General features: G+C 41.5%; 1 protein-coding gene and 1 long non-coding RNA gene across 4 annotated transcripts in view; one reads left to right on the forward strand and one right to left on the reverse strand.

Annotated features, from left to right (window-relative positions):
• Positions 1–13083, forward strand: part of ANO4 (anoctamin 4) — a 322929-nt gene that overhangs the window by 273538 nt on the left and 36308 nt on the right. For all 3 annotated transcript variants that reach the window (XM_050934624.1, XM_050934633.1, XM_050934643.1), the window contains 5 exons: positions 1020–1077; positions 3619–3716; positions 6788–6930; positions 8809–8961; positions 12122–12269. In XM_050934624.1, the coding sequence (XP_050790581.1) occupies positions 1020–1077; positions 3619–3716; positions 6788–6930; positions 8809–8961; positions 12122–12269 (600 nt within the window). The remainder of the gene's footprint in view (positions 1–1019; positions 1078–3618; positions 3717–6787; positions 6931–8808; positions 8962–12121; positions 12270–13083) is intronic.
• LOC127042744 (uncharacterized) overlaps positions 1–13083 on the reverse strand; it is a 439524-nt gene that overhangs the window by 234223 nt on the left and 192218 nt on the right. The window lies entirely within an intron of this gene.

Raw genomic sequence — 13083 nt, forward strand, 5'->3', positions numbered from 1 at the left:
ATGATATTGCCGTTAATGAAACAAAATGGGCCCATATGGTCATACTTGCTCAATTGCAAAGTCCAAGTTAGCAAAGGAAAAAACGTTAAAATTTAGATTTTCCTTTAAAAAGGTTAGAAACGTAATATACAGTTCCCATTCTCAGACATTTCCTTAATACTAAGTTCTAAAAATTCCACTGCAGAGAACTGCTGTCTTCAGCTAAGACATTTGCAGGTCACTTTGCTCTGCTTTTTATATGGATAATTTGTACAGATAGAAGAAGAACTTAACATTTTGTCATTTCATCTCTGTTCCCTGAAATCTAAGTAACTTTTGGTTCACCTGATGTATACTTCAGCCAGTTTGCAGCAAATTCATAATTATTACAAGTGATGGAATTTGCTTTTTTGCTGAAAATAAGAGAAATCTTTGCATGTCTGTTCCTGTTTGTCCCCCACAGAAATCAGAAAGGCATGTGAGCAGATTTGAATGATCCATTAGTATGAGTTGTTTGCATCTGGATATCTGAGCGAATCATTTGAGTGAATACAGTGTAACTGTGAAAAATTTGCACCCTGGGTGAAAACATGTTTTCACTGGATTCACAGAAAGTATGACACGGAGTTTTTCATTATATCAAAAGGAAGTGGACCAGGCGAGGGTTTTGCATTTCATGGTCTCTTTCCAGCCAGTAATAACACTTTCTTAAGCAGTTCAAAATGAAGCTTCAAAGCAAAATTCTCTTGACAGTGTTACTCAGTCTTGATATTCTGCTCTTCCCACCTGCTGAAGATCAGAGAATGAACTATCCAGTATTAGAATGTAGGCGTTTAGCTAAAGCACAGATGAAAGTTTGCTTAGCTCTTAACATAAATGATATTAGCGATCCTTCAAATCATCCTGCATAATTACATCTTTAATATTTAAATCAGTCCTGTTTGGGGGAAACGGAGTTAAAACAACTATGTTGAGGTTTTTTCTAAGATTCTGATCAGAGATCTAGTCAGAAATAGCTGATGTTTGCTCTTATGTTGAAGATTTACAGGACACCCTGGTGCCTACTTGAGGCTGATAAACAGGTGGAGACTGGAAGAGGTGAGTATTCTGTAACTCTCAGGCTTTTAGGGGCAAATTCTGCATACGTTGTACAATCTGATTGAAGCCCATGGATGGCACAGGATGTGAGCAAGGGCAGACTCTGGCCCCCTGCTTAGGTTATTTTGAATGTATCATTGAGTTTCCAGGAGCTCTCTGACTGGTCACAATTGATTAAATTCCTCTTCACCTGCTTCAGAAAGACACTTCCATATTGATAACATGTTTTTTAAACCTTAACTTTTGGGGTCTATGTATCATATTTGGGTGACATTAATATATAGCCTCAACTTGATTTCTTTTTTTTTTTAAATCATAGAAACGAATATCAGACGCTTTCTATTGTTCATCCTCAATATGAATCAATTAAGATCTGAATCTGGGTCCTTTTCCACCTCTAAAATACTCTTTTTCACTCAGTCAAAAAATTATGAGGACTAGTTCTTATTGCATTACTGACCTGAAGTCTCGAATTTGAAGCAAACAAAATCCACTCAAAAAAAATCAAAGCAACTAAGCAAGCTTCCCAGAAGTAATAGTAATCAGTGCTTACAGAATATAATGGTGAGGCATGAGGAGGCTGGCTTTGCAATTCATGCAAAAACCAATCCCATTTTTTGTAAATATATTCAGGATTCAAAAATAGCTGATGGATATTGTAAATGAACAGTTGGCAGCCTGTAAATAAGTCAGTATCTAACATTAATATTTGGTCACCCAAGTCACATGGTTTTGCCCCTGTTTTTTAGCTGAATGACAAACATTTTCACACATAAATGACAAATGGCAAATCTTGGGTCACAGGTTGCATGCTGGCAGAATGAATTCATGATCACTTCCAGATCCCCCACCCACTGGCCTTAATAGAGGTTGTCCAAATACTTGTGTTGTCAGTTGTAGGAGCATGCTAGTCATTATTCACATGTTCCTAATGCAAGTTGCTTATTCACTCAGTTTTTTTTATTATTATTATTTGAGCAGCTGTACAGTCCAGGGAACAAAAAAAAAAAGTCACAGGTGGAGAGATGGAAAGTCAATGTTCTCCAAAATGTAGCCAAAGCAAAATTGTGTGTGTGTTTGAAATAAGTGAGCTAGCTGATATATTCCTTGATAGTTCAGCAAAGGCTTTTCTCAAGTTGGGCTGCAAAAGACAATGTCTGGCAAAAAGTATTATTCTTTCCAATATAGGGAGCCCATTCTTATCAACTATATCTATGATGGACCTTATTTAGGATTTAGACTAGAGGACCCTTGCAGTTCCTTCAATCCCTATAGTTCTATGATTCTATATACACATGGTAAGAATATAATATCGAGATATACATCAAAAACAATTTCTGACCAGCCCTTAACTGAAACCAAGGGTAAGGACATTGGACTAAGGGATCTCAGTAGGACAAAATCAGTGGCCAAATTCAGGCCTATTGTAAGCAAGTGAAACACCATTGACTTTGATAGAGTTGCTCCAGCTTACCCTAGAGCTGAGTTTACTCATGTGACTAACTCCTGTCAAAATATAAAGATGATGTTAAACCAAAAGAGGGATTATCTACTTTCTCTGTTTACTTTAATTTAACCTCCATACAATGCTGAGTGGGGTTGATTTAAAAAAAAATCTATTTGCCAACCATGTTGACTTAAGGTAGGCTTCAGTGAAGTCTATAGAGAAGAATAAACAGGGAAATGTCAGCTCATTGTACAATGGAAAACAGTTCCCATCAGAAGGTCACCATACGAATTATGGTGAAGTTTTTCTTTACTAAAATGAAACTGGACTATTTCTGTATCAGAGAATTATTCTGGTCTGTCTATACTGTGCACAATGTCCACTGATTCGGCTTTGATACTCCTGTTTATGTCAGGATAGTCAATGGTGCAAAATGTTGGTCTCAGGACAGTAAGGGCTAATCAGTGCAGCGAGTTCTCAGACCTCTCTGCTTCTTACAATGACTGATTAAAGTATATGGAGCTACACCAATTTACAACAGCTGAGAATCCAGCCCAAGTCAAACCAAAATCACTCCAGATTGAACCAGGAAGAAAAACTGGCAAGAAGACATTTAATGTCCAGAGTCTTAAATATCTCATAACAAGACAATAACTTTAAGGGATCCATTGAGTCAAATACTGCATTTTAGGAGTAAACTAACTGCCTGAGGTGTCAACAGGAATTTCATCCCCCATTCCTTACAACATACGCTGCCTGATCCAAAACCTACTGAAGTCCATAGAAAAACTCCTATTCTTATAGGCTTTCCATCAGACCCAGACAGAATTACACTGTGGGCTATTGTGGTCACTGGGTTGCCTTCATCCTAAGCATTTGGTTCTGACCAAGCAGGATGCTAGAGACTGGACTTAAAGGACTAGTGATGTGACTTACCTTCTCCTTTGGATTTACATTAAAATAATAAAAATGAAAGTTCCTTTAAAAGTTTTATAAATTACGATATATTCATTTAATCCTTTTGGATTTGCAGAAATGAATGAGAATTATTTCTGTTTCTTTAAACCACTCTTTTTTTTTTATTTACTCTGCAGTGTCACCCTAGTGGATGCCTTATTGATCTCTGTATGCAAATGGGTATTATAATGGTGCTAAAGCAGACCTGGAATAATTTCATGGAACTGGGCTACCCGTAAGTAAATATACTGCCTACCTTTACAAAGGTCACCAAAAAGATATTATTTTCATTATTACCTTCTGATTTTCTTAAATGGGAGAAGAATAAAACAGTAATTATAGTATCACACAAACACAGTGGAGAACTCTTCTCAGATATTTCCATACAGTGTTATTTACATAGAACAAAGTCTACAGAAATGAAAATAATATAAATATATATACACATTATTAGAAAATATTTCATTTTCTGAAGTGTGGTACTTTCCAATTTAAAAAAAATCTGTTTCTGTACCACTGCTCTATTCCCTACACTGAAATGTTAGATACGTGCTTTTTAGTCTATACCAGTAAGTTCTAATTAGATTTCTTCTTGTTGGATGACATAGGATACCTGAAAGGAGAGGTGTGAGCCAGAAAAAGTGAACTGCTTGCACATAGGCAGTCAAAAATGTGCAAGTAGACAAACTTACTGACCTGGCCACGTTTACTGACAATGTATACAGTAACACTAGACTTTGTTCAAGCTAAAAGGGACTACTGTTATTTCATTTAATGGTGCATGGGTTTAATATTTAATGGATTGCTATAGACAATTGGCAATACAGATCAGTGGAGTGGCAGGCCACTGGGGGCAAATTAGCAAGTGAGAGAAATCAGCACTGTAAATATTTGTACCCTTGCAAAGTACCATTGTTCACATCAATTTGCCTTGCTGCTGAAACCACAGTAGGGCTAGTGCAACGTAATGGAGATTTCAGTCTCTGGGGCTACAGAAGCCACATCACATTCACAGCAATTCTTTTAAGCAGCCTTAGCCCTTGCTAAACAGAACCATGTAGACTTTTGAGTAAATTGCCCCAAAACACTGCTTACTTGGCAAGCAAGGTGTTGAGTACTCTCTTCTTTCCTTCTGTTTCACACATCTCTCCCCCTCAGCATGCCATGATGCTGTAGCAAACAGTCACATTCAGCTCTAATTTGAGGAATTACTGTAGTTAGAAAAAACAGCAGCAACTTTGTTGCTTCTCTTTCCACTCCCTGCTTCTTTTGTCCATTTTTAACACTTTAGTTCAATCTTTCTGGCACTCATTAACTAGCATCGTGAAACCTAATGAAAAGTCGAGAGGGAGATCACAGAAGAGGCGAGCTGGAGATGGGAAGAGATCAGTTTAAAAGGGTGGGAGATCTAATAGAAGTAATGCACAGATGCTGGAACTTGGGTTTTAGGGGGGTGCTACAACTCCCCTGGGCTTTAAGTGGTTTCCATCATATACTGGGTTTACACCTTGGTTCAATGGCTCTCAGCACCCCCACTATACAAACTGTTCCAGTAGTGTCTGTTTGACACAAAGTTGGTGCCTCCACTTTAGGGTTCCAGCACAAAGTTGAGGCAGTGTGAGGAGTTTGCACAGCTGGTACCTGTTCCAGGGACAGAGGCGTTCAGTCTCTAGTGCCGCTGCTCCCTCCCTCTATCCCCATGAATCCCCAGCAGACATGAATCTCTCTTTTTTCTGCCAAACAGCCTAGCTAGGAGTTTTAAATGCCAAATTGTGTCTGGCCCTGCTTGGGTTCCCAAAGGGTTCAGGGAAGATCCTCTGCCCCTTCTGTACAGAGGCCAACTACTGCTACAGGCAATGCAGCCATTGTGCTAGGGCTGATGGAGATGGAAGCATCCCCGAAGGGCGCTCACCAATGAGAGGAGTCAGGCACCAGAGAGCTCCCACTCCAGCATGTGCTCCCCCAGAGCCCTTGGAGGAAATCTGGGTGAGTCAGGGCCTCTTCCAAAGATTCTTGTTTCTATATGATTTTTATAATGGGAACTGGAAAGTAGCCTGTCATGACTCTCACTGAGGTGTGTGACATTAACTTGGGTTTTGAAATTTCTGCTATTTCTGTCAGAGAGCTTTAGGAACCAGATAACAGAGTGGCACTGACATGCTGCAGAATTCTAGGGGGCCTGGATGATAACTAGTTTATGCTGTAATGGTTACATGCTTTGACACACACCATCAAGGTGAAGGCTTGAAGCTCAAGTGATGCTTCAGCTTTATCTGAAGATCATTATCTGCAGAAGCTCAGCACAATCCCTGTGGAGTTTTCCCAAGCTAACATCAGCAATGTGTGGTGGGATTGAGGGAGAGAAACAGCACAAGGAAACGGTGGAAAGACCCAGAATAGTTTGGGGAACTGTTAGTGAAGTGACAGAGAGACTGTCACATTCAAAACTGAAGTCAAATCAAAAACATAAGTCAGTTCTGTTCCCCTGTCACACACTCAATCCCATGTACTGGAGAAGTCATATTTCAGAATAAATGTGCAAATCATTAGGAAATTATGTATAAATTATTGATTGGTTGGGGGACAGGAACTTACTTCTAAGGAGAAAACAAAGCATATGTACAGATGCAAGCCACACTACCCTGTTTTAACTTTTTACATCGACTGCTATTCCAGTGACAACAGTATGTCCACAATCATTAGCCTGCCCACTTGTTTCTGCCCATTCTATTACTGAACATTCAGTTCCAGAGGACACATTTCCATTCAAAAAGAACCATACATCTCCCTTCTTAGCTCTGATTGACTTGAGCAATTTGCCATTCTAGGCAGGAAAGAACATCTGTATCTGAAGGACAATCCAGGAACTTTTCCCCATTTTAGGGATAAAGGATAGTATTCTGTGCTACCAGCCACATCTGTTACTAATATCAAACGCTCTCATACATTGATACTTTGAGTTTACAAAATGCATTGTCTAGTCCAGCCCAGCCTCTCTCTCTCTCTCTCTCATTATTAATAAGTAATCAAACTAAACTTGCTAATCAGTCCTCTAATACAGCTAACGCTCAGAGAATGGAATAGAGAAAGGGGTGGTTCCATGTATCTTCAGAATCTCACATACCTCTGTTGCTAATTGGGAATTGGTAGCCAATAATAGATTCAGCCCCATACTAAGATTCTTCCACCTGCAGTTTGCACATGCACAGTAAATTTCTGTGTAGTTACTTAGCCAGTGTTAAAGCTTCTAATTAAAAATCCTGAATAACCAATAAATGGGTGTTTACAATTTATTTGAATATGCAGGTTAATTCAGAACTGGTGGACCAGGAGAAAATTATATCAAGAACATGGCTCACAGAGAAAAACAAGCTTCCCACAGTGGGAAAAGGACTACAATCTTCAGCCTATGAATGCTTATGGACTCTTTGATGAATACCTAGAAATGAGTAGGAAAATGTTCTGATTTTACTCTTATGCTAGATTTTAATGGCAGTACATTTTTTGTTTTTTTTTAAAGCCCAGAGGGCTGAATTGTTCATTTAAAAACTCCCAAGTACTGCTGGCTGAAACTAAAGAGACTGCAGAATGATTTCCATTATCACAGGTCAGGTGAGGAATGGGAGTGAATTGTTCAGCAAACCCAGGCAATATTTCTTATAGTGCCACATCTGATGTACTAAACTCCCATTTGTGAAATGTTTTATCTGCTTAGTTGACTTCATGGAAAGAGGGATATTCTCTAAATTGCAGCCTCAGAATTCTTATTCCCTCAACTGTATAATTTCTTGTCATTATTCCTTATAAAGCAAATTCTACTGAACCCTGATAAGGTCTTAATGTCAAAGCACTTACTTTTCAGATGTCTAGCAGTGGCTGTATGATAGAGTATATTTACTAACTAATATTTACAAAATTGCTTGCTTCTAAGAAACACTGCTTTCTCCCGGGGGAACCAAACATAAAATGAAAGAAAGACAAAGGACTTTTGCCTTACTTGACTGAGCTGCACATGTAGTGGATAGAGCCCTCTCTTGACTGGTGCAATTCCACTGAAATTAAGGAGAGCTGTGTGAGATCAGCTACTCTGCGAAACAGGCCCTAAACAGTTATGTCAACTGTAGAAAGGCCTGCTCCGCTCCTGCCTTTTTGCACCACAGAAAACGGCTCAGACTTTTATTGATTGTGTATCCACTATGCCATTTATCTGAGTTCCCTCCACCAACAACTTTACACACCCATGCAACAGTACTAGTTACAATAGCCTCTGTGCTTCAGGCAGGGCCGGCGCTACCATTTAGGCGACCTAGGCAATGGCCTAGGGTGCCAGAATTTTTGGGGGGCGCTATTTTGCCGGGGGGGGGGGGCTGCACGCGGGTCCGGTGGACTTACCGCAGTTATGCCGGCGGATGGTCCACTGCTGGAAAGGCTCCGGTGGAGCTGCCGCAGTCATTTCGGCAGATGGTCCGCTGGTCTAAAGGCTCCGGTGGACCTGCCGCAGGCATGCCTGCAGCAGGTCCACCGGAGCCTTTAGACCAGCGAACCGCCCGCTGGCATCACTGCTGCAGCTCCACCAGAGCCTTTCCAGCAGCGGACCGTCCACCAGAGCCCCGGGGGGCGGCGAAATGGCCGTCCGCCTAGGGCGTCAGAAACCCTGGGGCCGCTCCTGGCTTTAGGCCCTCAGGACCTGAAAGAAGCCAAGGTCTTCCTTCCCTAAAGCATCTGTGAGGCTGGATTCAGCTTGCCCTGTTCCTTCTCCTTTCTATGCCTCCTTATCAGTCTTGAGCTGATTGGGCTAATTGGCTTATTAGCTCCCCCAGACCACCTGTCTGCTTAGCTAATTACCTTTAATTACCCTAATCAGTTTCTTCTTGTGGAAATAGGGAGTGTCAGAATGCAGGCTCACCTGCTAACTCCCTACACTCTGTTGCATCAATGTTTTCAAAATGCAGACACCTAAATAAAAGTGGCCTAATTTTGGAGGTGCTGAAGTTTAAAAAAATAAAATAAAATAATAAAATCAGTTAGATCACAAAACAGCTCTAAAAAACATATAGTTCATCAGCTTTTGTGTCTCCATAGCAAAAAGCACAGATATGGTTCTCAAAGCTCTCAGGAAATTCAATCATTTGTTCTCTCACCCTGGTACTGATCTTTTGGAAAAAGAATTGCCCTATTGATACCACTAGCATCACGGAGTGATAATATGGTACTTCATAGTGAGCAAGTTTACTAGCTACATGGCATCTCAGTAGCCTGGCATTTTGGATAAGATCTTGAAAGTAAATACAGTGTTGAAAATACTAACCTTTTATTTCTTTTCCCAGTTCTTCAGTTTGGATTCACAACCATCTTTGTGGCAGCTTTTCCACTGGCACCACTTCTAGCCTTACTTAACAATATTATTGAAATCCGGCTTGATGCATACAAATTTGTCACACAGTGGAGACGGCCATTAGCCTCAAGAGCCAAAGATATAGGTGAGCTGCTTATGTGTCTCTTTTTAAAGACAAAGCACTGATCATTTGATGAACCAATGACTTTAAATTAAAGCTACAAATCATTAATGGCTTTACCTTTGACTCCCATCCTCTTTCTCATTATATAAAATAATGCACAATTTTGGCTCCTAAAAAAAAAAAGGTGTAAACATTCAACATTGGTTTATTTTTATCACCTAATAATCCAAATTGGAAAATAGGTTTTTAATGACTTGGTGGATGACTTAGCAGTCCAGATTTTTAAACTAAGTGTTCAGTGATCCCTGCTGGGTTTTCTTTTGGTGGATGCACTTTCTCAGTTGTACATGCAGCTGCTCACTTTGAATATAATAATGATTTAGAGAAATTTTTTTAAATGATGCAAATTGAAGTAATTTCCATCTTGGAGAAGCTTGGCAGTTTCTACTCATCCAGCCAAAAGTAGGTTTCCCTTTGCCTGTTTGAGAAAACTAGACTCATGTCTACAAAGGTCTTTGAAGTGCTGAGAATATTGCAAACTTTCCAGGACTGACTAAAGCAGGAGTGGGCAAACTTTTTGGCCTTAGGGCCGCATCGGGTTCCGTAAATTGTATGGAGGGCCAGTTAGGGGAGGGGGTCATAGCCTGGACCCCACCTCCAATCTGCCCCTCCCCCCAGGACTCCTGCCCCATCCACCCCCTCTTCTCTGACAGCCCCTCTGAGACTCCTGCCCCATCCAGACACCCCCGCTCCCTGTCCCCTGACTGCCCCCAGAACCCCTACCCCTGACTTCCCCCTGCTGCCACATCCAACCCCCTTCCTTTCTGACTGCCCCCCAGGACTCCTGCCCCCATTCAGCCCCCTGTTTCCCCCCTGACCACCATCCACACCCCTGCCCCCTGACCACCACTCCGAACTCCCCTGCCCTCTATTCAACCCGCCCTGCTCCCTACTCTCTTACTGTGCTGCTTGGAACACTGGTGGCTGGCGGTGCTACAGCCATGCTGCCCGGCTAGAGCCAGGTCATGCTGCCGCCACTGCCACCACACAGCACAGAGACTGGGTCAGGCTGGGTAATGCAGCTGCGCTGCCCCAGGAGCTCGCAACCCCACCTCCCAGGGCATTGTGCCAGCAGCGGAGTGAGCAAGCTGAGGCTCTGGGGGTGGGAGGACAGCAGGGGAGGGGCCGAGGCTAGCCTCCTGGGCCAGGAGCTTGGAGGCTGGGCAGGACGGTCCCACAGGCTGGATGTGGCCCATGGGCCATAGTTTGCCCACCCCTGGACTAAAGGATAGGGGACTCCACCTACTGGCTAAATCTCCTCAGAGTTGCTAGTCTCTAGCTGGCTGATGGTAATAAAAAATAATAATAAAACATGATCTTTTCACATTCTTACAATTCCATTATGTTTACCATTTTAAAATGTAATTGGAATAATAGTGATTTAGGAAAGATCCATTTGGGACCAGATTCTGACCCCCTTATTCACAGTGAATAGCACCTTATTCCAATCCCAATTCAGCAAAGTAGTTCAGCATGTGCTCAAGTGTTTTGCTGAATCAGAGCCTCTATGAACAGTTGGCGTCAGTGGGACTGCTAGCAAAGAAAGATGTAACTAAGCATGGGTAAAGGTATGGGACTCTGGTTTTTTGAGTGCTCCATCTTCAATGTGAAAGATTGTGAAACCTGTCCTAAGTGACAGGAAAGGGATGTCAGTCACCAGTTGCTTGGTAGGGGTGGTTTTCTAATAATGGATAAGCAAAATTGTACTCATAGCATTTAAAGTTTCAGATGCTTTCTTAAATCAGGTTGCCTAAGATAAATAGTCGTCTACAGATTTCAGTGTATTTTACCATCCAAGAATTCTTGGATTGTCTCATTATCTTTTGGGGAATATTGTACTGGTGTGTACTTCTAGTAATGGTTTGGTCTATGGTTTTTATTAATCATAAATATTTTCCCATCATCCCTAACCAAAACAATCATAAGTGTTAAACATAGGTGAGTTCTTTACATCATACACTTCTCTTCTTTGATTCCCGTCTGTCAGCTCAACAGTAACAATGGGTCTGAATGAAGTATTTCAACCACTTTCTTGTACCAGCTTCACAGCTTTATTCAACTTTCATACACATAACTTATTAATTACTGTAGTTTAACAGAGACTCTTGCCCAAAGAAGAAACACTTTTTTTTTGCACTGTAATGGATCAAACTTAAAAAAAAAAAAAAAAAAAAGAAACCTTCAGTCTTGTCTTATTAAGTTCCATGAAAGTTCTCCTAATGACTTTCACTGTGTGCACAGCCCTCTTAATGAAACTACGAACATTAGAGAAGATAAAAGGCACTCACAGTGCAGGAGTGCTTTGATTTTTGCTACTTTTAAAAAGTATTTTAGAGCCAGATAAGCAATGACAGCTCTCTTCCATCATAGGCATGGAACCTCAGGAAGAACAACTATACCAATGTTCTTGGCTAAGATTCATGCCCTACCATTCATGCATGATGAACGTACATGGTGGCTTGGCTAGCTATATTCATGCTCATTTGCTGGGATGGCATTTTGCCTGCTCACCAATTGGAAGACCTCACTCTAGTACAGGGGTCGGCAACCTCTGGCACGCGGCCTGCCAGGGCAAACACCTGAGCCGGGCCAGTTTGTTTACCTGCCGCGTCGGCAGGATCAGCTGATCGCTGCTCCCACTGGCCATGGTTCACCGTCCCAGGCCAATGGGGGTGGCAGGAAGTGGCGCGGGCGAGGGATGTGCTGGCCGCGGGTTCCCACCACCCCCATTGGCCTGGAAGGGCGAACCTGCCAACACAGCAGGTAAACAAACTGGCCCGGCCCCCCAGGGTGCTTACCCTGGCGAGCCGCCTGCCAGAGATTGCCGACCCCTGCAGTCTAGTATCATGTAATGATGGGTTCATACTGGCAGCCTGCATATCATTGCAAGCACCATTGCTTCCTCAGGAAATAATCCAGCTGTGACATTATCTAGTGCTAGACCCATATGTCTCCTTGTATTCAAATACACATGTTGATGCTTGCATGGCTCAGAAAGGAATGTGCTAACTGACTGAGACAGGAAAAGCCAAGAATTCCCAGGCACAGTTGCATGCAATATTTAAACCACTTTGATAATTGTCTTCCCTGAAACTAATGCAACGTTTTCTATATTGGATAGGAATCTGGTATGGAATTCTGGAAGGCATTGGAATTCTCTCTGTTATCACAAATGCATTTGTTGTAGCTGTGACTTCAGATTTCATCCCTCGACTCGTTTATGCTTACAAATATGGACCTTGTGCAGGCCAAGGAGAAGCTGGACAAAAGTAAGCTTTCTTTAGGAAAATGTTAATGTGCATGAAAATCTCTATTTCCTTGAAACATAAATAGCATTACTGTCTCCATATTTACAGATTCCACTAACAAGAATGTACTCCAGATTGCACTGCCACAGTAAATAATACTTTGAGAATCAATAATACAGTCTGTGAGTAGTTGGGATTTATGATCTTAACTCAGGGGAAAAGTTCTGGATCAGTTATAGAAGGTTCAGTGGCTACAATAACATGTTATGATCATAATCAATATATTGGCCCAGATCACCAGCTGGTGTACCTTGTAAATGTGTAGTCAAAGAAGCAATACTGATTTTCACCAGCTGAGGAGCTTATTCACTAAACCTCTTTCTGCTGATGTAGGATTTTACAAGTATTAATCCAAGAAAAGTGCAGAGTCTAATCAGAAGAGGCAACTCCAGCTTCAGCAGGCAAACTATAATTACTGAGCAAAATAACGTCTGGATTCCTTTTCAAAAAGAACAGCGCTCTTATATTAGGGCTTTTGAGAGGCAGTCCTGAATTGAATCCATGCTATTCCTGTGCATTTTCATTCCAGTGTTGATAAACACTAAATTACAACAGTGTGTGCACTATTGCCCTGGAACTGGGCATAATTTTATTTGAAAGGCACCTTCTAAAATCTAGTGTGCTACTGTGGGAATGGTGGGGGGAAACCTTGAATGAAATCATTGGTTTCACCCAACCCAAAGGAACCCCAAATGTTCAAAATTTGCTAATAAGCCTCTAGCCACTCTAGTAATAAGTGCTGTATTACACTAAAAGCAATAAACTAAGCAAGCTA

This window comes from Gopherus flavomarginatus, chromosome 1 (assembly GCF_025201925.1).
Source record: "Gopherus flavomarginatus isolate rGopFla2 chromosome 1, rGopFla2.mat.asm, whole genome shotgun sequence".
Classification (NCBI taxonomy): Eukaryota; Metazoa; Chordata; order Testudines; family Testudinidae; genus Gopherus; species Gopherus flavomarginatus.